This window comes from Artemia franciscana, chromosome 20 (assembly GCF_032884065.1).
Source record: "Artemia franciscana chromosome 20, ASM3288406v1, whole genome shotgun sequence".
Taxonomy (NCBI): domain Eukaryota; kingdom Metazoa; phylum Arthropoda; class Branchiopoda; order Anostraca; family Artemiidae; genus Artemia; species Artemia franciscana.
Window position 1 is genome coordinate 13913382 of NC_088882.1, and position 23290 is coordinate 13936671.

At 33.7% G+C, this 23290-nt stretch overlaps 1 protein-coding gene across 3 annotated transcripts in view; it reads left to right on the forward strand.

Moving 5' to 3' along the window:
* Positions 1–437: 437 nt before the first annotated feature.
* Positions 438–23290, forward strand: part of LOC136039778 (serine/threonine-protein phosphatase 4 catalytic subunit) — a 36242-nt gene continuing 13389 nt past the window's right edge. For 2 of the 3 annotated variants that reach the window (XM_065723647.1, XM_065723649.1), the window contains exons 1-4: positions 438–534; positions 13473–13629; positions 16018–16170; positions 21135–21308. In XM_065723647.1, the coding sequence (XP_065579719.1) occupies positions 13480–13629; positions 16018–16170; positions 21135–21308 (477 nt within the window). In that variant the 5' untranslated portion in view covers positions 438–534; positions 13473–13479. Of the gene's footprint in view, positions 535–629; positions 649–13472; positions 13630–16017; positions 16171–21134; positions 21309–23290 lie in introns of those variants that run through there. The other variant, XM_065723648.1, reaches the window with a different exon arrangement.

Sequence of the window (23290 nt, forward strand, 5' to 3'; positions counted from 1 at the left end):
ATCTGAGTAAAAAACTTGATCCAAAATGTCAATATATCAAAAGAAAAGTATAGACATAGGCAATTGGTTAATCGAATATTGGTAAACCTATATATTAACGGAGGATATACCACCACCAACCTAATGTTGTTGTTCAATACCCCTGAATTTTATTTCCTCCTTAAGAAAATCATAAAAGAGGAATCAAGAAGAGGATAATAAAATCATTCATGAGATCATTTTCCGGCAGAACACTAATTATCTACAATTATCTGTGTTGTATTGTATCAGATTAACGACGCTTCTTGACTACTAAGGTCCCTGCGTCGGCCCTGCAGTGCATTCTTGCAGCATGATTTGATCTTTGGGTCCCGTATTACCAAGCTAAGGTCAAATCCACTGCACCATCACAGGAATTATCTTTTAGCAGCAAAACTCTAATTTAAATTTCTTGCCTCATTTGAGCTATCGATATTTCTTAGATGGCATGGCTTCACTCTTAACGCCTTACTTTTAACATATTTTAAAACCTTAGGGTTTTAATAAATACTCTGGGTAAGAATCAGGCCTATATTACTTTTTTTAAGAATAGACGAAAACCAATTGAAAAGGACGATAATTATTTTTAAGTTATTACCTCTAAAGCTTATATACCCTAACTGGAGGAAAGTGAGTTGACTGGATAGCCCTCAGGCTGACTAGGCCCATTTGTTACTGTGTAAAAATTGACTTTGTCCATGCTAGGCTACTGCTTTAAATTTGAATATGTTCTAGAAAGACTGATACATTTTGGTTGATTTCATTTTGGTAATCTAGGTCAAGTAATAGGCCACACTTAGTCTAGGCCTACATGATAGGCAATTGGTTGGCATAGGATTATAGGAGAATCATTGTTTTGCTTACCAATAGGCTAGATCAGCTCATAAGTAGGCTATATAAATATTGATTTTATATTCTTTCCAAATAGTATGGTTGTTTTTCTAATAATGCACCCTGCCTCAACGGTTAGCAAAGAGTACTTTTCACATTTCTTCCTTTGCTTTCTTTTACAGTTGATTTCCTACTTGACTTCTTTTTGAAAATATTTTTGATTTGAGGACAAGCTGGTTATCTTTGCTTAGCTGTAATTCTTTGCGAAATTACATTGTTTTTCTTGAGGACTAGATATGACATTGTCCAATTTGATGCTTTTGAACTTTATTCTAATCTTTATGCTTCTCTATTATATGGTACACACTCAAGAAGTGAAGTTTGATTAATCATTATGATATATACTGAAATATGATAAAAATATAATATTTTAGTAACAAAATCATGAAAAGTAGCCTACAACAAAAATTATGGCTGGGGAGTGGCACCAAAAATGCATTAGCCTATATTAAATACCTAACCCAATCAAAATACCATCTCTATACATTAAACATATCATAAAAAATATTCTTACAACATTAATTTCAACTAAGCCTAAGCTAATTTTCTTTGGATACTGCCAGCCAAAAATTGGCTATTGTCTTATGTATTGATCCACATTCTTGAGTGTGTTCCATATAATATGGAAGTATGCTAATTTTTTATTGTTAACAAAGGTTTTCTTGATGTTGGACCTTATTTTTTCTGGGTAAAATTCTAGTTAAGTGACTTCTTGCTATCTTGGAAAGGTGTTAGGTTTGGAAAATGAAACTTTTGGGGATGGGTCTACAGGCTAAAGTATATCCCGGGAAGGTATTTTTAAGTACCCACCTCCCCCCTTCTCCCTCTAGAGGCCTGTGAAATTTGCCTACATGACAGGTACCTATTGAGATTTTGACAAAAAAAAACATTTTACCTTAATTTTCAGGTACCAGTTGCCTTTTCTCTGCCTTTAGTTCTGAAAATGCAATTCCTGTTATTTGAGTAGAATTCTGAGCCATATCAATTTTTTCTTCGAAATTTAGGAAATGTATTTGCATATTTTTAAAACCTTATGAATTGGGATTGAGCAAAGTTGTGAAGCTGAAAACAATCTTGTTGTACTTCATTCAAGCAGAAGATCTATTTTGCAGTGTTTCACTTTTATAACACACATATTTTAAAGGTCATCAAAGGTCAGGGCCCTCAAGAGGGAGAAGGAGTGGAGGTAGGTACTTCAAAATACCTTCCTGGGACATACTTTAGCCTGTAGACCCATCCCTGAAAGTTTCATTTTCCTAACCTAACCCCTTAGCAAAAAGTCTCTTAACTAGAATTTTACCTTTCTTCTGGAATGTATTTTGATTTCTATGGTAAATTACCACATTTTGCAATAAGGCAGTTTTATATATGAGAGATAAGAGTTTCTGGGTTTCTGAGAGCTATTGGGTCAAGAAGGCTTGGTTGCTGTCTATCCCTAAAGTATGTTGGCTGATTGTAATTTGGTGAATCATGAACAATATAAATGATTAGGTCTACAAAGCAATTGTGAGATAGAGGAAATGGTCTTTCCAGGTGATGCCAAATAGGATGAAATTGCCTAGGATTTGTAGAATGCCTTGGTATATATACATGTCTGCTAGTTTTCCTTGTATATTCTCAAGTAATGGTGCCAGTGCACTTCTGTATACACAACCAATTCTGACCAATAGATGATTTTTATTCCTTAAAACTGAAACATCCACAAAAATAGTTTTTGTGCTGGGAAATGCTGTAAATTTGGGAATTACTAATTTGTAAATTAGTGCAGGTATTCTATTTTACAATAATTAGATGCCAGATTAGATATTGTATGGTACCTTTGCAGGCTTTATGTGTAAATTTATGAATAGATTTCTTCAGTTTTTTGGGGCAGAGTTTGAGGAGGAGTGTAACATATAAATGTTTGTATAAGATGCACATTTCTGCTTGTTAATCTTGATTATTCATTGTCCCTGTTCTCATTTATGTCTGAATCTTGGACTCTTGAAACAGATGATTACTGCTGCCTTTGAAACAAAATCACTGCAATCTATTGCTGGCTTGTCCTACCACACTATAATCTCCAACCCAAAGCTTCCCCACAAGTTTCAAAGTTAAACATTATTCCTGACATTATAAAACTGCAAGAAATAAAATGACTAGGACCCTAACACCAAATGGAAAGTATTTGTTTCCCTAAGATTGTCTTTCATGAGTTCCTTCCCTGAAGTTGTACCCCTTTCCCCTCTCCTCCTAAAAAAGAAAGCATCTTCTCTGTTTAGCAGAAGTTAAAAGTTTATATAGGAGTTCCATTCCCAGCATTATGAAAGAATTGGCTCCAAACAACCTTTGAGAATATATGAGACTTATTCAAGCTAGTCAAGATTTTGGTCAACATGTATAAGCAAAATAGAAAGATTTTGACTTACTTGTTTCTTTCTTCAGTTAAATATGATATTAAGGACTAGTTTGTTCTGAATGGATAGAGAATTACCTTAATCTGCACTTTGGTGCAAAATAAGGTCCAATGTCAATCTTTTTGGTTCTGTTGTTGAGATATTTATTAAAACACTTCTCACAAAAGGTAAAAAAGAGGGTTGTGACTGTGTTTACAGCCCAGTTACATGCCTTTCAACTAGGAGAGTGCTAAGATAGATGCACTTTAAGCCCACTTGTTAACAGTGATCACATATAGGTATGATAAAGGGGACCATTCTTCCATGCTTTACAGTAGACACTACCACACAGCAGAGTATGTAAGTTCATTGGGTATGACAAGCAGCATTAGCATCCTAACCCAAATCCTTAATATATGTATATATATATATATATATATATATATATATATATATATATATATATATATATATATGTATGTATATATATATATATATATACATATATATATATATGTATATATATATATATATATATATATATATATATATACACACATATATATATATATATATATATATATATATATATATATGCTAGTATAACTGTATATATATATATACTAGCTGTTGGGGTGGCGCTTCGCGCCACCCCAACACCTAGTCGGAGGGGCGCTTCGCCCCCCCCCAAGCCCCCCCCCCGCGCGTAAGTCGTTACATTGGCTTTCCCATTGTCTGTGCATATACAAAGCCGTATGTACTAATAATGACGTCATATGCAAACGCTCTTTTTACAAACAAACAAACATGCATACACACAACTCGTTTTTATATAGATAGATAGATAGATAGATACAATACAAATTAACTGCGTAAAACATGCGAATATACAACATTCTTTTCTGTCCCATTGTTGGTGCATATAAATAGATTGTCAGGTTTACCAACCCTCGAACATGCAATGTACAATTGTCCATGGGAAAAACAATCTGTATTAAGATCTACACCGCATTTTTCTAATGATTGCTCTTGAGCTTTGTTTATGGTGATTGCAAATGCTAATCGAATTGGGAATTGCAATCTTTTAAATTGAAAAGGCAGATCCGTTGGAATCATGGGAATGCAAGGAATAAGAACAGCCTCACCCTCAAAAGGCCCTGTCAAGATTGTGGCCTCTATTAGGTTTTCCATTGTTTTTTTTACGGCAAGTTGCGTGCCATTGCAAAGCTTTGGTGGGTTGATATTTCTTAAAAGTATTATTGGTACGCCTATTTTTAGTTGTAGCACGTGTGGTGGAACCCTGAAAGATCCACGGAATTTAAAAATTCAGATGGATAATTAACCGCTTCATTTGGTTCCAAAACTGTGTCGACTGACTTGTAAAGGACTGCCTGGTCTCGAATCTTGGTCAAAACAATATTGTTGATTTCGTGGAGGTCTATATTTTTGGGTGCAAGAATTGCTCTTTCACTTAGCCATTTATTATTTTTATAATTTTTTAGAATATTCGGAAATACTTTTTCAATCAATTCATTTTTGGACGTCACTAAATTACAGAAATCAGCAGGTAGTTGTATACGTCCTGAAATTGAGTCTACTAGGAGCTTTCCGTTTCCAATTGCCAGCAATTGATCTGAAAATGTTTGACCAGAGTCATTGTTTTGCAATTGGACACGCATATTTGTAGTTAATTTTAATGTTTTTACATGTGCCCATAAATTAGAATTTTTCAGGCAAGCATTCATTTCGTCTGCAGGAGTTGATCTAGGTATTATAGGTAATGTTTGCCTGAAATCTCCCACAAGCAATATTAATGTGCTGCCAAAGGGTTTCGACTTCCCGTGCAAATCTTTCAAGTATTGATCCAGAGCCTCGGGCGATTTTTTGTGTGCCATTGTGCACTCATACCAAATAATAAGTTTGCATTGCTGCAATACTTTACCCATCCCAGATGATTTGGAAATATTGCACGTGGGAGTTTCTGTAGAATGCAAATTCAGAGGCAATTTCAAAGCGGAATGAGCAGTTCTTCCACCAGGCAGCAATGTTGCGGCTATTCCGGACGACGCAATTGCCAATGCTATATCATTTTTTGATCGAATTGATGCCAGAATCAGTTTTATCACAAACGTTTTACCAGTACCTCCTGGCACATCCAAAAAGAAAATTTCTCCAACGTTGTTATCAACACAATGCATTATCGTATCATAAATGTCTTTTTGTTCTGACGTTAACTTGGAAATGTTATTTTGTACATACAACAATAGATCACTCATACTGTAACTTTGTTCATGATCCAATTCTACACATGTCGAAACAGCAGCAATATGGTTAGGTGAAGGCATTCCCAAATCCTGAAGAGGTTTGTTTGCCATACGTATGCACAAATATTCTATAATAACTAAAGTGTAGTTATAAATTTCTGATGTAAAATCAAAAGTCATATCTGATGTTTCTAACTGTTTTCGATGGAGTATATCTTCAGACATTTTTGACTTATATTTTTCCCATAACTCTGTAGGAGCTGATGGAGAGCAAGTTGTTAAAATGATGCCAGCATATGATGGGGACTGCCAGCATATGACGAAGGTAAAATTGTTAATCTTCCAACGTTTGTGGTATTACCGTCATTTATAACTGCATCTCGCAAATGAATGTATTATTCAGAGCGGAGCTTGTTCTGATTCAGGCGGATATATAGCAAATGTTCTGATTCAATTTTAGCATACATATTAACGACAAATTGGTGAAACAATTCACGGCATTTTAAAATATAATTTTCTTCATCCTGCCGAATCATTAGTCTATAGGAATAATAATGCATTGCACTGCATTTCTTATTCATTTCTTTGTTAGTGGCTGGATTCATCAATTTAATATTAAAGTGATAGCCGTCAGCTCCATCCCCAAAAATGATAGGATATTGTAGGGCATCATAGCATCGATGAGTTTCAGCAATTCTTAACAACTGAGCGTTTTGCTTATGAAGAATAATATCTCAAGGTAAAAACTGATCACGACCATAACGAGAGCCACTTTGTCGATAGTTGGAGCATTGTATCGACACACATGTTTGCAAGTAGGCGTTTTGTCAGGGGAAATAACAATTTTATGCGTATCAGTAGGCATCAAATTGATTGCTGTTTTGAACAGGTGCACTGAATCTTTGTTTTCGTGGAAAAGATGTTGGAATCGGGAAACGATTGTCCTTTCAACGTTGGGAGAAATTTCGCAACGTGCATTCAATTCAGAATTTCTATCACTGATGAAGTACAATTGTAAAAATTTATGATTCTCGCCTGAGAATGGTAGAAGGGACCCTGCTCTATGATAAATTTGCCCCTTTACTTTGAAAGTAGACATAAATTGATCTGGATTTTCGATTTGGGCTCCAAACGACGTCATTTGGAAACATGAGTTATATTTTCTGATTTGTTTCAAAAAACGCTTAGATTCTGACGTAGTTCCAGTAAGGAAAGTCTTCAATGGCTCTGGTGGTGCAGCCAATAGAGGAAGTTTAACTTTTCCTGAGGCGCAACACATTCCCATTGTTTCACCATTGAATTTCAAGGCCTTGCAATAGGGACAAATTTTAGACATAGTCCCGATTTGAACACATCTACTCAAGCTATAATCATCGACTGGGCTGTACCTGAATGCCAGGCGATAACTTTCAGGTTGCTCTGATTCCTCGGCACGCTTTCTTTTCTTACTTTCTCTATCAGCAGCAAGCCTGATTTCTTGCTGTTCTTGTGATTCCTTGGCATGCCTTCTTTTTTCACTTTCTCTTTTAGCAGCAAGTCTGGTTTCATGTTGCTCTGGTAGTTCCTTGGCACGCCTTCTTTTTTCACTTTCTCTTTTAGCAGCAAGTCTGCTTTTGCGTTGCTCTGGTAGTTCCTCGGCACGCTTTCTGTTCTTTCTTTCTCTATCAGCCTCAAGCCTGTTTTCTTGCTTTTCTTTTGATTCCTCGGCACGCTTTCTTTTCTGACTTTCTCTATCAGCAGCAAGTTTTTTGGCATAGACTCTTTGAGCATCTTCCTCGGCTGTTGCCATTGTAAGTTCATCAGTCATTTTAAAGTTAAACATTAATAGATTTCTACGTGAACGCATGTCTTAAATATCTTTAATGACGTCACCGTCATAACAAAAATGACGACAACTAACTTCATGACGTCTTTTTATATATATAGATATATATATATATATATATATATATATATATATATATATATATATATATATATATATATATATATATATATATATATATATACACATGTTCATCACTATTCATGTGACACAGATGATGGGCAGCTCCAATCAAGCAATTAAATCATGAAGGTTTGGCTTCCCATTCTTTGTCAAGTCTCATTTTGAAAACTTTGGTTGGTGTCAAAGACACAGTCTCCTCACTTAAAAATTGTAATCATTGATGACCCTTTGACCAAAGAAGGTCTTTTCTGATCCTGCAGTTAACTCTGGGCTGATGAAGTTTTTTTGAGGGACCTTGTGCTTGTGCTTCTTTATCTAACTGAGTAAAATTTTGGAGTTAGTCAACTTATTTTTCTATCATTCTTGTTGTAATAGCAGCTAGGATTAAAATAATTTTAATGAAGTCAATTCTTCTCAGAAAGTAGTTTTAACTCCCATAGTAATCTGTATTTGTACAGTAGTAATTGATAACTATGTTTACAAAAATAATTAGCTACCTATGTTGGCTATTTTTTTCAAAATGTAACAAAACAAAGGAAGATGGTTTTTTTTTTATTTCTGATTGTTTCAAGATTCTGCCTTTTATTGTATTGCTGTTGAGATAAATTTTTCAGATACAATAAATAACATCATCTATTTATGCTGAGAAGGTTTTTGGATTCACAATATTATTACCCCTATTTCAGTTTGTTTAAAAATTGAGGCCTATAGTTTTAAACTGTCTTCTATTGTGTTAAAATGTCTCTCTTTTGTGTTATAACCTGGCTAAAATAATTTGCAATATAAATGTGTTAAGTCAGAGCTAATTTTACATTTGTTGATGCTACTGTAGTGCTCCCCACTGGGTATTTTATATTTCACACTGATGGGGTGGGGTGGGGGATAAAGAGACATTAGGATCATTAACGGAAATCAAAAGAAATTGAAGGATCATTAAGTCAGCAAGCTTGTTAATGTTGTTTCTGCACCTTGCTCTGTACACAGTTTCTTGATGTCTCTCTTATCAAGGCTAGATATTTACTGTCAGGCCTTCTTTAGGTTTTACTTGGCTTCAGCAGCAAATGGAGATTCATAGTTTTTTGTAAGCAAATTCATTGTGAGTTGAAGGAAAAATTGGAAAGATATTTGAATCAATAAAGAGGCTGCATAGTACACACCATTGTGAGGTTTTAGGGTCTCTCTTGCATCTTGTAGTCCTTCCATAGGTTATTTATGCTTTTGTCCTTTTTCAGTATTTTGAATTGCTTGGATTTTCATCAATATACATTTGTTGTTTTAAGTAATGTAAATTTCTTCAATTTTTTCAGATTTATGTTAATCAATTACAGTATTAAGTTAAAGTTATTTTCTTTGTACATGTTGTTGCTTTCATATCCAGAGTTGATATTTGACATTTTCAAACCCCTGAAATAATTGCCAAAAGACCATTTCATGAACTGCAATCAAAAGCAGGATCATCAGGGCAGTGTATGTTCAATCACACTATGATGCTTCTGATCTATGTATCTTGCTGATCTTCCCTTTGAGAACAGTTTAGCTAGCAGTTCTTGGTAATTAACTTCAACATGTGAAAATGTCAGAAATGACCTTTGGATGTAATGGTGATGGTATTTACCCTATTCCCTTTACTTAACAAATACTTAAGATTTTCATTATTGTTTGTTACTTTTTTTTGTTCTGTCCTTTTCTTTTTCCTGGCTTATTGTATTGCTTTCCTTTTCTGTAAATCTTTGGTTTGTTTGATTTTTTGGAATGTTTTTGAAACTTTACTTACAAATCTCTTATGATTTTGTTTTTGAGAAAAAAAAATGTTATTTATAACTTGAAAAGTAATTTATATTTGACCATTCTGGGCAGTGATGTGGGCTGCTAAGAAACATCTATTACTTGAATGATAATTTTGATTAATATATTTAACCATCAACAATGAATGTCTATTCCTCAGTTTCAATGCATTTCCAATAGATTCCTTTGCTTCCAATTAGTATTTTTGACAAACAGATTTTTGATTAAGTTTGGTTCTGCTGTTCTGTAGATAATGTTCTAAATACCATTTCCCAGAACATAAAACAAACGCAACATCATGCCTTAATTAATCATGCCATATTTTTCTGTACACTGAAATTGAAAGTCTCATCAACATTTACTTTTCTTTTTTTTTGCAAAGTAGCCATGATTGTGAATATAGTAAAGAAAAAAATAAAAAACACATAGTAAAGAAAAATAAAAAATACATAGTAAAGAAAAATGGTTGAGAATATAGTAAAGAAAAAATAAACATAACTGTATTCAACAACATACAAGTGAAGTTTAAGTAATTCAGTTTAAGCATTACAAAAGGGAATCATATTGTTTTACTTAAACAATTTGACTGCTAAGACCCGAAAAATAAGCCATAGAACCAAAATAATTTCCTCTCTAAATTTCATCAAGTGTATTTGGACCAACTTTGAAATTAATAAAAATATATTCTCAGTGAAAAGATCACTCAGTCTATCTTTTGCATGACAAACAAATTGACTTTATCAAGGTATGTTCCCAAATGTGTTGCATTTAAGAGGTCACCATGCTGATGACTGGCAAAAAGTATAATATTCTAAAACAAGAATTGGTTAAAAACTAGAAAAAAAATCAAAAGTCTGCATTTGTCTTTTAGATGGCTATGAATATTTTCAGAGACATTTTGCATTCTATTTTATAAAAAAAAATCCCAGATTTTCAGTGGTTCACTCTATTAGTGACATTATGTTTTAAGATATTGAATGCCATAGGTTTGACTTGCAAATACAGTGTGTCTCCTATATATCGTTTTTTTTCTCACTAGCCTCATTGTATAAATGAAGGGCTATAAAAAGTAAGTAGGGGGAAGGTTTATCAAACTGAAAGTTATACAGCCAGTTAAGACCAAAGCCTGTTAGAAGAAAACCAGCCACCCTCTATGCCCCTGCAGTTGCATATGGTGTATGATACAAATTGTAGTATGCCTGCATAAAAAGAACAGTTAAAAGGTAACAAAATAATGCATATGTTGGAGTGGCTCAATTTTTATTTGCATAACCAGATGACCTGAGTTTCAGACGAATAAGATGGAAACAACATTAAAGTTTTTCAGGTGCAATAATGCACAGGTACATTTTTGAAGCTTTAGGTTGGTACAGAAAACAAAAATTGGATGGATATTGTATTTTCAAAATGGTGTATTTCAGGTCCAAAATTATAAGCTTCTCAGCATTTTAAACTCAGGGTGTTTTGTTTTTTATGAGCAGGAAAATAAAGGTGACTTTGCGTTCAATTGTTATTTGAGACTAGCAGAAAGTTGTCAGACTCTTATTCGCAAAAAGCCAAGAGTTTAATAGAGCTTAAGATCCTGACTTTTTTTCAATTTATAAATAATAACTTCAACAACTGAATAATATTTTTAAAAACTGGCAAAATCATGATGGAGACCAATTATTAAGGCTAGTTAGTTAAGGCCTGTCCAGGCTTACGTTTAAAAAATAACAGTCAACTGTACATGTATAACACTCATTCTTTCAAGCCTGTTCATAGTTGGAAAAACTTGTACACCAAATGTTTTCAATTATCACAGCAAGTTTAAAGTTGTTGTTGTTAAACTTGCACTATTGCCATTTTTTTACATTAGCAGAGTCAGTACTCTCTTTTTATTATAATTTCAATAAAAACAACTCCTAAAATTCCAGAATTCTAGGATGGATCATTTTGATGGACTTCGTCTTAAGGAGGACTGGAAAGACAATTGGAGACCATGGGATCAAATGGGGAGAAAAAACGCTCTTGGACTTAGATTATGCTGATGATTTAAGCATATTAGATGAAATTGTGAGCAAAATGAATGAACTTTTAGAGGTTTAGCAAGTTCAGGGTGCTAGAATAGGTTTGAAAATTAATGTTAAGAAGACTAAGTCACTAAGGCTAGGAATAATTGAAGATAAAAATGTGACGTTGGGTAACGAAAAGATTGATCAGGTGGGCAGCTTCACTTACCTTGGTAGTATTATTAGTAAAGATGGTGGGAGCAGTGAAGATGTTAAAAGTAGAATAGCTAAGGCTCAGGGTGTTTTTTCACAGTTAAAAAAAGTTTGGAAGAATAGGAAGATAAGCATGCAAACCAAGATTAGAACATTGGAAACTACAGTGATGCCAGTGATCAAATATGGCTCGGAAGCATGGGTGCTCCAATGAGTGGACGAAAATTTACTAGATGTTTTCCAGAGAAATTGCTTACAGATTGTTCTGGGTACCCAGCTGACTGACCGTATTTCAAACAGCAGGTTGTACGAAGAATGGGGTTCAATCCTGCTTTCTAGGGCTATAATGAAAGAAAGTTTGAGATTGCTAGGTCACATTCTGCAGATGAAGGATGACAGATTGTCCTTTTTGGCCAACCGTCTGGGGCTACACGGAAAGCAGGTCGTCCTCGTCTGGGTTGAAAGGGTGCCATAAGTAAAGATTTAAAGGAAATGGGAACTTCCTGGGAGGGTTTAAAGTGTGAGGCCTTGAATAGTTTGGGTTGGAGGAAGAGCATGTGAAGCTGTGTTGGCCTCAGGTGGCTTGGCGCTGCATTGAGTTATTAGTAGTAGTAGTATTAAAATTCCATTGATTTAAATTTCAGTAACTAGTTTTTGGCAAAATAAAAATAGGAATTTTCTTCTTTCTGCTCTTAAATACACACGTGACACGAAAGTCGAAAGCCTATTGGCTTCGGATAGCCCACGTACAATTTGTAGCACATAAAATAGGAATTGCTTCTGTTAAAGCGTGTACGAGTTTTATTACAGATTTTCGTGTACACGGGGCATAATTTTATGAATTATATGCCTTATTCAGTAGCGTGAATGGTTCCTTAAGAACAGCTGATTGTGACAATGGAAGCATGGTTAATCTTCAAATTCCTTGATTGTTCAGTTGTTGTTTGTGATAATTTTTACCAGGCTGTCTTGTAAGCCAGCTTTGCTTTCCATCGTTCTTTTTTTACAAGTGGCGCTTATTTTATACTAAGGGCCGGCTTTTTGCCATATACCGCCTATAGTTAGTTTAAATTCTGATGGGAGGGGTCCTGGCACGTACACAGGGGGGGGGGGGCCTTTGGGCCCAGTCTCCCCGAAATTTTGTAAAATGTTTAATTTCCCAATGGTAATTTGGGATTTCTGGCAAAAGTAGGACATTTATTAATACATCATGCAATTATCCGGTCAAGTCACTGCCCAATTATTAACCCATTTTCTGTCTAACTTTTTACCCTCTTTAAAGTAATTAGCGATTGTACTGTTATTTTTTTTGTAAAGAGAGTTTGCTTTCCACAGCAAAATATAATTATCCTTGATATTAGGGCGTTTATCCCCCCTTTTCAGGATAAAGTACAGTTTTTAATGGATCAATCTTTGGAAACTATCATTTTTCATTAAAATCGACGTTTTCGCAATAGAAGAACTAACCCCCACAGCACCCATATTGCACTGTTAATTTCCCTTTCAGTGGGATATAGTAGATGAATCACTGGTTCTAAGTCGCTATGAACATAACCTGAGCCTAAAACGTACTTTTGAGGCTTCTTTTTCCCCCCATCTGCTACAATTCTACAGATTAAAGTTAATCTGTATTTTCCGATACACGTGCTTTTTGCATTTATTTAGTTACTAAATAAAAAAAAGTGCTACTTTAATCTGCTGTTGCGAAGGTTTTGGCCCCCTCCCCGAAAAAAAATTCCTGCGTACGTGCCTGGAGGGTCCTTGTTCATTTCTCAAGAGAGGTATTAGCCTGTTTTCAGTTATGATCAGAGGATTTTTCTTGGTTGAGGGTGGAACTATTTTTCCTCGCTCTTCTCCATCTGTGTATCTCTCTATCACTCTTAATGGGGCTTGTTAGTTATTACTATGCAGATCTAAATATCTGGTATAAAAAATGTCTTTATTTATTCTCTACTTAGTAAAGAATATTTTCGTCGTTTTTTTAAAGGTATATAATGCCAGATTATAGTGATTTGGATAGACAGATTGAACAATTAAAGAGATGTGAGATTATAAAGGAATCTGAAGTCAAAGCCCTTTGTGCCAAAGCCAGAGAGATCCTTGTTGAAGAAAGCAATGTACAAAGAGTGGACTCGCCTGTTACAGTAAGCCTGTTAAGTTTTGTTTGATTTGAGCTACTAATTGAAACATAACATAAACTGTAAATGCCTACTGTTGACAAAAGTCATTGAATTTTTTTGACATTCGTATATTTTCACATTTGTAGTTTCTATGTAAGATTAAAAAAAAATTCAGTTGAATTGAAGCGTTTTCGGAAAACTGGGCCTGATTTGTGTGTAGTTTACACAATTTAATTATGTAATGCAGTTGTAAGAAGTAATTCAATATTTCTTTTTTCAAATAATTTACACCCAAGTATATGTACATCAGTGAATCTCTAATTGAAACATAATTGACTCTATTAGTGAATCTACTAGTGAATCTGAAACATAAGTGAATCTACTAATTGAAACATAACATAAACTGTAAATCCTTACTGTTGACAAAAGTCATTGAATTTTTTTTTACATTCGCATATTTTCACATTTGGAGTTTCTATGTAAGATTAAAAAAAAACTCAGTTGAATTGAAGCGTTTTTCGGGAAAATTGGGCCTGATTTGTGTGTAGTTTACACAATTTAATTATGTAATGTAGTTGTAAGAAGTAATTCAATGTTTCTTTTTTCAAATAATTTACACCCAAGTATATGTACATCAGCGAATCTCTAAGTGAAACATAATTTTATGTTTCAAATTAGTATGTTTCTATTAGTGAATCTACTAGTGAATCTGAAATATAAGTGAATCTACTAATTGAAACATAACATAAACTGTAAATGCTTACTGTTGACAAAAGTCATTGAATTTTTTTGACATTCGTATATTTTCACATTTGTAGTTTCTATGTAAGATTAAAAAAAATTCAGTTGAATTGAATTGTTTTTCGGGAAAATTGGGCGTGATGTGTGTGTAGTTTACACAATTTAATAATGTAATTTAGTTGTAAGAAGTAATTCAGTGTTTCTTTTTTCAAATAATTTACACCCAAGTATATGTACATCAGTAAATCTCTAATTGAAACATAGTTGACTCTATTAGTGAATCTACTAGTGAATCTGAAACATAAGTGAATCTACTAATTGAAACATAACATAAACTGTAAATGCTTACTATTGACAAAAGTCATTGAATTTTTTTGACATTCGCATATTTTCACATTTGGAGTTTCTATGTAAGATTAAAAAAAAATTCAGTTGAATTAAAGCGTTTTTAAGGAAAATTGGGCCTGATTTGTGTGTAGTTTACACAATTTAATTATGTAATGTAGTTGTAAGAAGTAATTCAATGTTTCTTTTTTCAAATAATTTACACCCAAGTATATGTACATCAGTGAATCTTTATCCTGAAGTCATCTCTTCAGTTATTTTGTTGCTACTGCATTGGTTACTTTAAATATTTTATTTTTAACATAAGCCTATGTATAAATGTATATATTGTCATTAAGGACAATTCCCAGAAGTTTTTCCCAAAATATCATCTTTGTGTTCTTTTTGTATTCACTGGCTGGCAATTTCTTTCGTTCGGTTTTATCTTCTTTTTTTTATGCTGTATTTTATTTATGAGTTTTCTGTTGTTTTGTTTTAGTTGTGATGTAATCATTTAAAAAATCTGTGAGATATCAAAGACTGTATTGTGCCATTCTATTAGCTTGAGAATTTGTAAGATCAATGAATGTATTTAATTTGTGTCAAATGGATTCAATAAGTCAGTCAACTGTCTAGAATAATTGATGAATATTTATACATCAATTTTATTTTGGCTTCAAAAAGAAGTTTTTCAGTAATAGGCAAATCGTCAGAATGCTTTCTTTAAATTTCTAAAAGTCAGTGTACTAAAAAATGGTGGATTTATAATTGAATTGCCTACATCAAATTTTTCGTTAAAAACTTATAAGAGTAGAAGTTGGCCCTATTGTGGCAAAGATGATGCCATCTGACTTTTGGCAATTTCGTTTGTCCCTAAAAATTTTCGAATTTGTCTTTGCAGGTACTTCAAAGTATAAGGAAGGGTAAAGAAAGGAGAATTATGTCATTGGTCGGCCCATTTGCTGGAAATGCAGTAGCCTACTTAAACTGTCAAAATTTCCTCAAGTCAACCTAGGCCTGCTTTTTGGCAGATTGGATTTTGACTTTTAAAATTTTTGAAAATAATAAAATGCTGATCAATCATCGCTTGCCAAGTAAAGTCAGCTTGTACACTATAACATTGCAAAATACTTTTATCAGTTACCTATTTTTCTTTGAAATTATCTAATTTATTTTTAGTGAAATTGCTAGTCATAGCATTGTTAGTGGCCCTAGTGGCTTTTGGCCCCTATGTTTCTAAGTAAAATCATCAAACATGTGCAGTGCCTAACTAAATTCGTCCAATTGCTAATAAAGCTTGCTTTGTGTTACGTTTGATATCCCCATACTTTCCTGTTCCTCTTGCAGGTATGTGGTGACATCCATGGTCAATTCTATGATCTCAAAGAACTTTTCAAAGTAGGTGGGGATGTACCAGACACAAACTATCTGTTCATGGGTGATTTTGTGGATAGAGGATTTTATAGTGTTGAAACCTTCCTTTTATTGCTTGCCCTCAAGGTAATGTTAAGATCATTGAGTATAAAGTTCGTTGTTGTTGAAAGTGTTTAAATACCTATATTGTTGCCATGGTTTATAAACGACGCGGGTCTTTCCATAATTTTAATGTAATGCTTGTGCTACAAAAGCGGAAAGTTGAAATGGCAAGAAGTGGGTTGAAAAGCTAGCATTAGTGCCAAATTTTTTCCACTTATTGCTTGCTAATACTATATCCTTTTATCTTTTGTCAAGTTTATCTTGTAGATAGTAAAACTATTATCCTTAGCTTCTACCTTTTCTAATTTCAAAACATTATGCCTTAAGTAATTACTTTGATTGGTCAATCATAACTTTTACACCCTGGAAGTTGAACAATGCTAAACTCAAAAATTACAAACACGATACGTAATTGGCATTAAATTTGGGCGCAGTTTTGATTTTGCTTACAATTGCAACTATAATTTGACCTGGGCATTAGGAAACTATTCATTGTTGAAATTGAGTCAGGTCATCAACTTACATGATTAGACTAAGGCTTGAAGCTTGGAGTCGGAGTAAGAGTTTTAGCAAGTTTTGTTAAATGGAGTTGGAGTGGATATATTGAATATATCTAGGGCTGGAGACAATTATAGCTTTTAACCAACTTCACAGCCATGGAAAAAAGGCCAATTGACAAAAACCTTAATTGTTTTAAAACATGCTTCTGGCAATATTGGAAAGTCAGTGAAGGCTACCACTTTAATAGAAAAACAAAGAAAAGTGTCTGAAACGACATTACTATTTAGTAGGTAGGCCTAGTCCTTTCGTTAAGTTTATCATCGTCCCATTTCTTGTTTATTCAGATATTTCCTATACATAGGCATAGTATGCATGCAGTGCAGGAATTTAATGGGCTATTATATTCAAATTAGGCCACCAGAAAGAAATCTGCTGTGCCATTTAATGGCTCTCAATTCAGTGGCGCTCAAAACATGGTAGAAACACTGTAATGTTTTTATCTGAGCACTTTTGGAACTTTGTCTCCTGATTTTAGTGCAACCCAGCACTACTATACTATCAGTTTGTCTATGTTCATTTTGTAAATTGAATAAAATTATTAATTATGATACTTGGACAAGTAGAAAGGGTAATATTTGTAAAAGGAAAAAGGACAGATTATGATATTTGAAGGAGACGGCTGATGCTTATAAAAATGAACTTTCAAGCCAAAATATTAAAAAAAAGCTTAAAATCATTTATGTAATAGAAATTTATTTCCTCATTTTGAAAGAAACTGAAATAAATCATTTTACTTATTTATTTTTTTCACGTGATTTTGTTGCACTTGTTATCTTGAGTTTGTTATTCTTTTTGATTCGATGCGATTTTTTTTTTAATGTATTACTCCTCAATTTCAATATTTCTGAGGGAAATGAAAGGATTATTTCAATAATATTGAAAAAATGTGTAGTTTTTGCTATTTATATTAAACTGTGTCCCTACAGCGAGTTTCCAACCAGGGCTGTAATTTCAGAACAGTCAAGATAAATGTAGTGGTGTTAACATTATTGCAAATTGAGAAAATACTTGCAACGCTTCATTTACAATTATTTTTTATTGTGCATTTATAAAGTGGGTTAAGCATGAGGGTGATGATTTGTTTTAGGTGAATGAAGAGTTTGATTTTAACAATTCATTGGGTTGTTGAGACCATGACTGCGCATTGAAACACGACTATGCATTTAGTCCAACTCTTAACTATGGATTGTCTTGGAGGATTTTTCATTAGGGTAGGGGCAAAAAACTCAAAAAGTGTGTATTGGGATGGTTGTTTCGGTGCTAGGCTTGTCTTTCCTATGCCTGTATTTTTCAAAAATTACTTAAACAAGAATCTGTCTTTGCAAAGTGTAATTGACTGCCCACTCACTTGAATACGCTATAGTGTATGTTGTTTTGCTTGTTATCTTGTGTTTCAATCAAGGGCCTATCTTGAGTTTTTGTTCGAGGGTATGTAGGGGAACTTATAAAACGCTTCAAAATTAGTTTTTATGCATTTTTATTACTTTTTAACGAGTTGGAAAAAAAATTTGGGTGGGAGGGGGTTCAAACTCCTGGCTTTCTGTGCGGTTGTTTTACTATGGTACTCAAGCTGAGCTCGAATTCCTGTTGCAGTCTTCTTTCATTTTTTTTGTAGGATCTTAGTTTACAGTTTGTCATTTTTTGTTTTGTTATTTTCTTCTTTTCATTGCAAAGATGATATTATTGTTTCTGCCTTTAACTCCTGAGTGTTCAACCCATTTTGTGCGTTGAATTTGATTGGTACGAAATATTTTAAATCTTATTTTATGTTACCTATCAAACTGTTCGTGGTAACGAACTGTAGTAAGGAGTGACCCGGCTCAATAGTAAACGAAACTCTAAAAAATCACACCATCGCATTCGGTATATCAGAGAACTCTATAGCAAAAATTTCCAAGCTTCTATCTACAAAAATGTGGAATTTCGTATTTTTTGCCAGAAGACAAATCACGGGTGCGTGTTTATTTTTTTTTTCCCCAGGGGTCATCGTATCGACCAAGTGGTCCTAGAATGTCGCAAGAGGGCTCATTCTAACGGAAATGAAAAGTTCTAGTGCCCTTTCTAAGTGACCAAAAAATTGGAGGGCACCTAGGCCCCCTCCCACGCTCATTTTTCTCCAAAGTCAACGGATCAAAATTTTGAGATAGCCATTTTGTTTTGAATAGTCAAAAACCATAAGAACTATGTCTTTGGGAATGACTTACTCCCCCACAGTCCCTGGGGGAGGGGCTGCAAGTTACAAACTTTGACGAGTGTTTACTATAATCGTTATTGGGAAGTGTAGAGACGTTTCAGGGGGATTTTTTTGGTTTTGGGGGTGGGGCTGAGGGGAGGGGGCTATGTGGGTAAATCTTTCCTTGGAGAAATATGTCATGGGAGAAGAGAAATTCAATGAAAAGGGTGCAGGATTTTCTAAAACTACTATAAAAAAAACAATGAAAAAATAAACATGAAAAAGTTTTTTTCAATTAAGGAGAAAGTAAGGAAAGTAATTAGCATTGAAGCTTAAAACGAACAGAGATTATTACGCATATGAGGGGCTCTAAATATACTTTAGCATAAATAGCGAGGTATATAGGAAGAGATAAAAAACCTCGCTTTTTATGCTAAAGTATTTTTAGTAATTTCAACTATTTACTCTACGGCCTTTCTGATTCAGGGGTCATTCTTAAAGAATTGAGACAAAACTTACTTAGTGTAAAGAGCGAGGCATTAACAAGGGTACAAACCCCCTTAAATACATAATAAAAATATAAGAATATAAAAGTTTGTTACGTAAGTTAATTCTTAAGTTACGTATATTTTTTACTAATAGAAACGTTAGTTAAAAATTAAAAGTTATAGTTGCCTTTTTATGTAACCGAAAAATTGGAGGCCAACTAGGCCTCCTTCCCCACCCCTTATTTCTCAAAATCGTCTGATCAAAACTAAGAGAAAGCCATTTAGCCAAAAAAGGAATTAATATGCAAATTTCATTTTAATAAGCTGTTAATCTGATTCAGTACAAAAAATTCAATAAGATTGGACAAGTCCTATGGTGGAGAGCCAAAATCAAACATGAATTAATTCAAAAACGTTCAGAAATTAAATAAAAAAAAACTAGTTTTTTTAACTGTAAGTAAGGAGCGACATTAAATATTAAACGAACAGAATTACTCCGTATATGAAATGGGTTGTTCCCTCTTCAACGCCTCGCTCTTTACGCTAAAGCTTTTAATTGTTTTAAAAAGTAGAATTGTGGCAAAGAGTCAAACTTTAGCGTAAAGAGCGAGACGTTGAAGAGCGAGCAGCCCATTTCATATACGGAGTAATTTCTGTTCGTTTTAAGTTTTAATGTCGCTCCTTACTTACAGTTAAAAAAACTAGTTTTTTTCATTTAATTATTAATAAAGCTTTAACAGATAGATCGACATAAATGCACCTTGTGGCTTTTGACAAAATTGGTTCGTAAATCTCTGCCCCGATATAAAGCTAGATGGAAAAAGAGATTAATATGACTGATTTGGGGGGGGGGGTACCTTTAGCTTCATAGTTTTACTGGGTAACCCTGAATGGGGGTGTTTTCTTTTTCTCAGAGGCATACTTGTTTTTTCTCTCCTTTCAGTTTCCCATACATTTTGATAAATATTAACAAATGACAAATACAATTTTACAAATGACAAATACTTCTAAAAATAAAATTTTTTTCTTAAAAAAATACTAAAGGACAAAGGAATATGGTACACAAAGATCGTGTCATAGTTTTATTACAATAGATCATACTATTTATTTAACAAGTACTAGGCATGTCATAGGTAGCTACTGAAACACACCCTGAGGGGTGGGGGACCAGGTTTTTTTTCTTGGAGGGGAATGTAAAAAATCAAATTCTTAAGTAAGTTTTCGTCTTCTATTTTTTTAGAAAATTTCGTCCTGCTAAATGCCAGATGCCTGGAATATGTTTATTTAAATTTGAAATACTTAGCTTTAATGGTAGTAAGTGAAAAGCCATTGGAAAGTGCAGTGACATCTGAATGTTCAGTTAGTATTCGCCTTTTTAAAATGCCTCAACCCTAAAGGGAATACGAGAATTTTTGCAATCAGGAAAGGCAAAGAAAAACAGTAAAATTCTTGGATTACGAAGATATAAGTCCAACATAAACAATATTTAAAGGGAACGCGGGTCTCCATAAATTCATGATGAGTGGATGTCATGGAAGGTTAAAGTTTTAAAAGGAAATTTAAGAACTAAAGAAGGAAGCTAAAAGTTAAAAAAATATACTATATAACACATACAAAGGAAGGATAAAAGGTAAAATAAATAGAAGGAAAGATGAGGGGCTGCCTTTTAGGGACCTTGATAAAAGGAAGGAGGGCCAAGAATGTTCAAGAATGAAAAGAAGTAGGTTTGTTGTTGATAAGAAAATAAATTATTTTGTTTTTTACAGGTTCGATATCCAGATAGGATTACACTAATTCGTGGGAATCATGAATCTCGACAAATCACTCAAGTCTATGGGTTCTATGATGAATGCTTTAGGAAATATGGAAGCATTACTGTCTGGCGTTATTGTACAGAAATATTTGATTACTTAAGTCTTTCGGCAATCATAGACGGAAAAGTAAGACTTTATTTTAACTAGTTACTACAAAGGAGATAATTTTGTGCAAAAATTGAAAATTAAGTTAAGTTGATAGTTTTATTGTTGTTCCAATTTGTAAAAGATTTCATCCCTATTATGAACTGTTATATTTTCATTTTGTATCCCAGCCTGGACATAAAGAAAGTGCTTATGACTAATAAGTTAACTTAATTAGCAAGGTAACATCGAGTCCCATATTTTAACTTAATTACCAAATTAACTCTTGAGTCACGTATTTTTCTACCCCACCACATCCCATCATTTAACTTCTCATTATACAACTTGCTATATGAACAATTTATTTGCTTCTAGCTTTCTCGCAATTTTAGTTCTTCTTTCAAATTTTTCATCAAGCAATGTATCTTAGACAGATGTGTGGGAATCTAGGTTTACATTTTACTTTTTTTTTATTTTAAACATTTTGAATTTTTAAACATTTTAAACATTTTATTTTAAACTAGGTTTTACATTTTACATTTTAAATGAAAATTCTGGTAAAGCCAGCGTGTTTCGCCTAAGGAATACGAAAGAGTCAAAATATAATTCAGAATAGGTCATGTAAAATGGTAGTGTTAATATCTGGTTAGGTCTAAATTTAGAATAAGTTTTTTTGATTTCCATCAATAACTAGAATTCATTTATCAATTAGAATCCAATAACTTATGTGTCATTTACTATTTTGAAGGTTTATTTATCTTTTTTCCGTTGTAAATTGCAACTTTTCGCGTCCAGACAATGAAGTCTTTTCTCTGAGTGGTCGTGCAAAGCAGGTCAGTGGTTTAACTGTTAGCACTTAACTATTTTCAGGTTAAAAATTGTGGAATTTGTTTGATCATACAGCTAATATTAGCTATTCTTGATTTGTTTTAAATTATTGACGTGTATAAATTATGTTCAAACTGTCAAGCCACGTTTAAAGGGAGTAGCCTAATACTCATGGGCTAACGGACGTTGCTCACAAGCTGGCTAATGAAGCTACTTTAGTTTTCTGTCTCATTTACTCAAACTGTCAAGGCACGTTTATTTGGAGTAGCCTAATACTCATGGGCTAACGGACATTGCTCGCAAGCTGGCTAATGAAGCTAGTTTGGTTTTCTGTCTCATGTTTGCTCAAACTGTCAAGCCACGTTTAAAGGGAGTAGCCTAATACTCATGGGCTAACGAACGTTGCTCGCAAGCTGGCTAATGAAGCCACTTCAGTTTTCTGTCTCATATTTGCTCAAACTGTTAAGCCACGTTTAAAGGGAGTAGCCTAATACTCATGGGCTAACGGACGTTGCTCGCAAGCTGGTTAATAGAGCTACTTTAGTTTTCTGTCTCATATTTGGGATTAGTGAAAAGCTACTATACTGATATTCGCAAGAAGAGAAGAATTGGCTAGGTTTGAAAAGCAGATCGGAGTCTATAGTGCAAAGTGCTTCTGTCTAGTTGTTTTTAGAGCTTAATTCAAAATAGGAGGCTTGTAACTAAATGTTTTCTCGTTTTTGTGATCAATAACTTCAGTAAATGAACACTTTTATTTTTTATCGTACAGAACCATTGCTGAAACCATATTAATGGCGGTTAATTTTTTGTCCCACCACCTCAAAAATGTGCTTTACGCCTTTATTTTGTATCGGGGAGGGGGAAGGGGGAGCTTTTCTGACCAGTCTTGAAGGGACTCATTCCCGGCCCTGTATATAGGAATTATTGTACATCTAAATGCTCATAAACATGAAATTGGAGTAAAATAAACTTACAATTACAATGAATAACAAATAAAAAGAAATTTGATATTGAGTGAAATAAAAGCATCCACCGTTTAGGGAAAAAATAAAGGTTATGGTGGATGTATTTTAGGGAAACTGTACAAAATCTGAAAAAAATGGGGAATGTCCAAATGATTGGTAGCTGAGGTTGTAAACTTTGCAGCTTTAATTCAGATTTTATAAAAGACTTATTTGAGTAAGTTTTTTCCTACG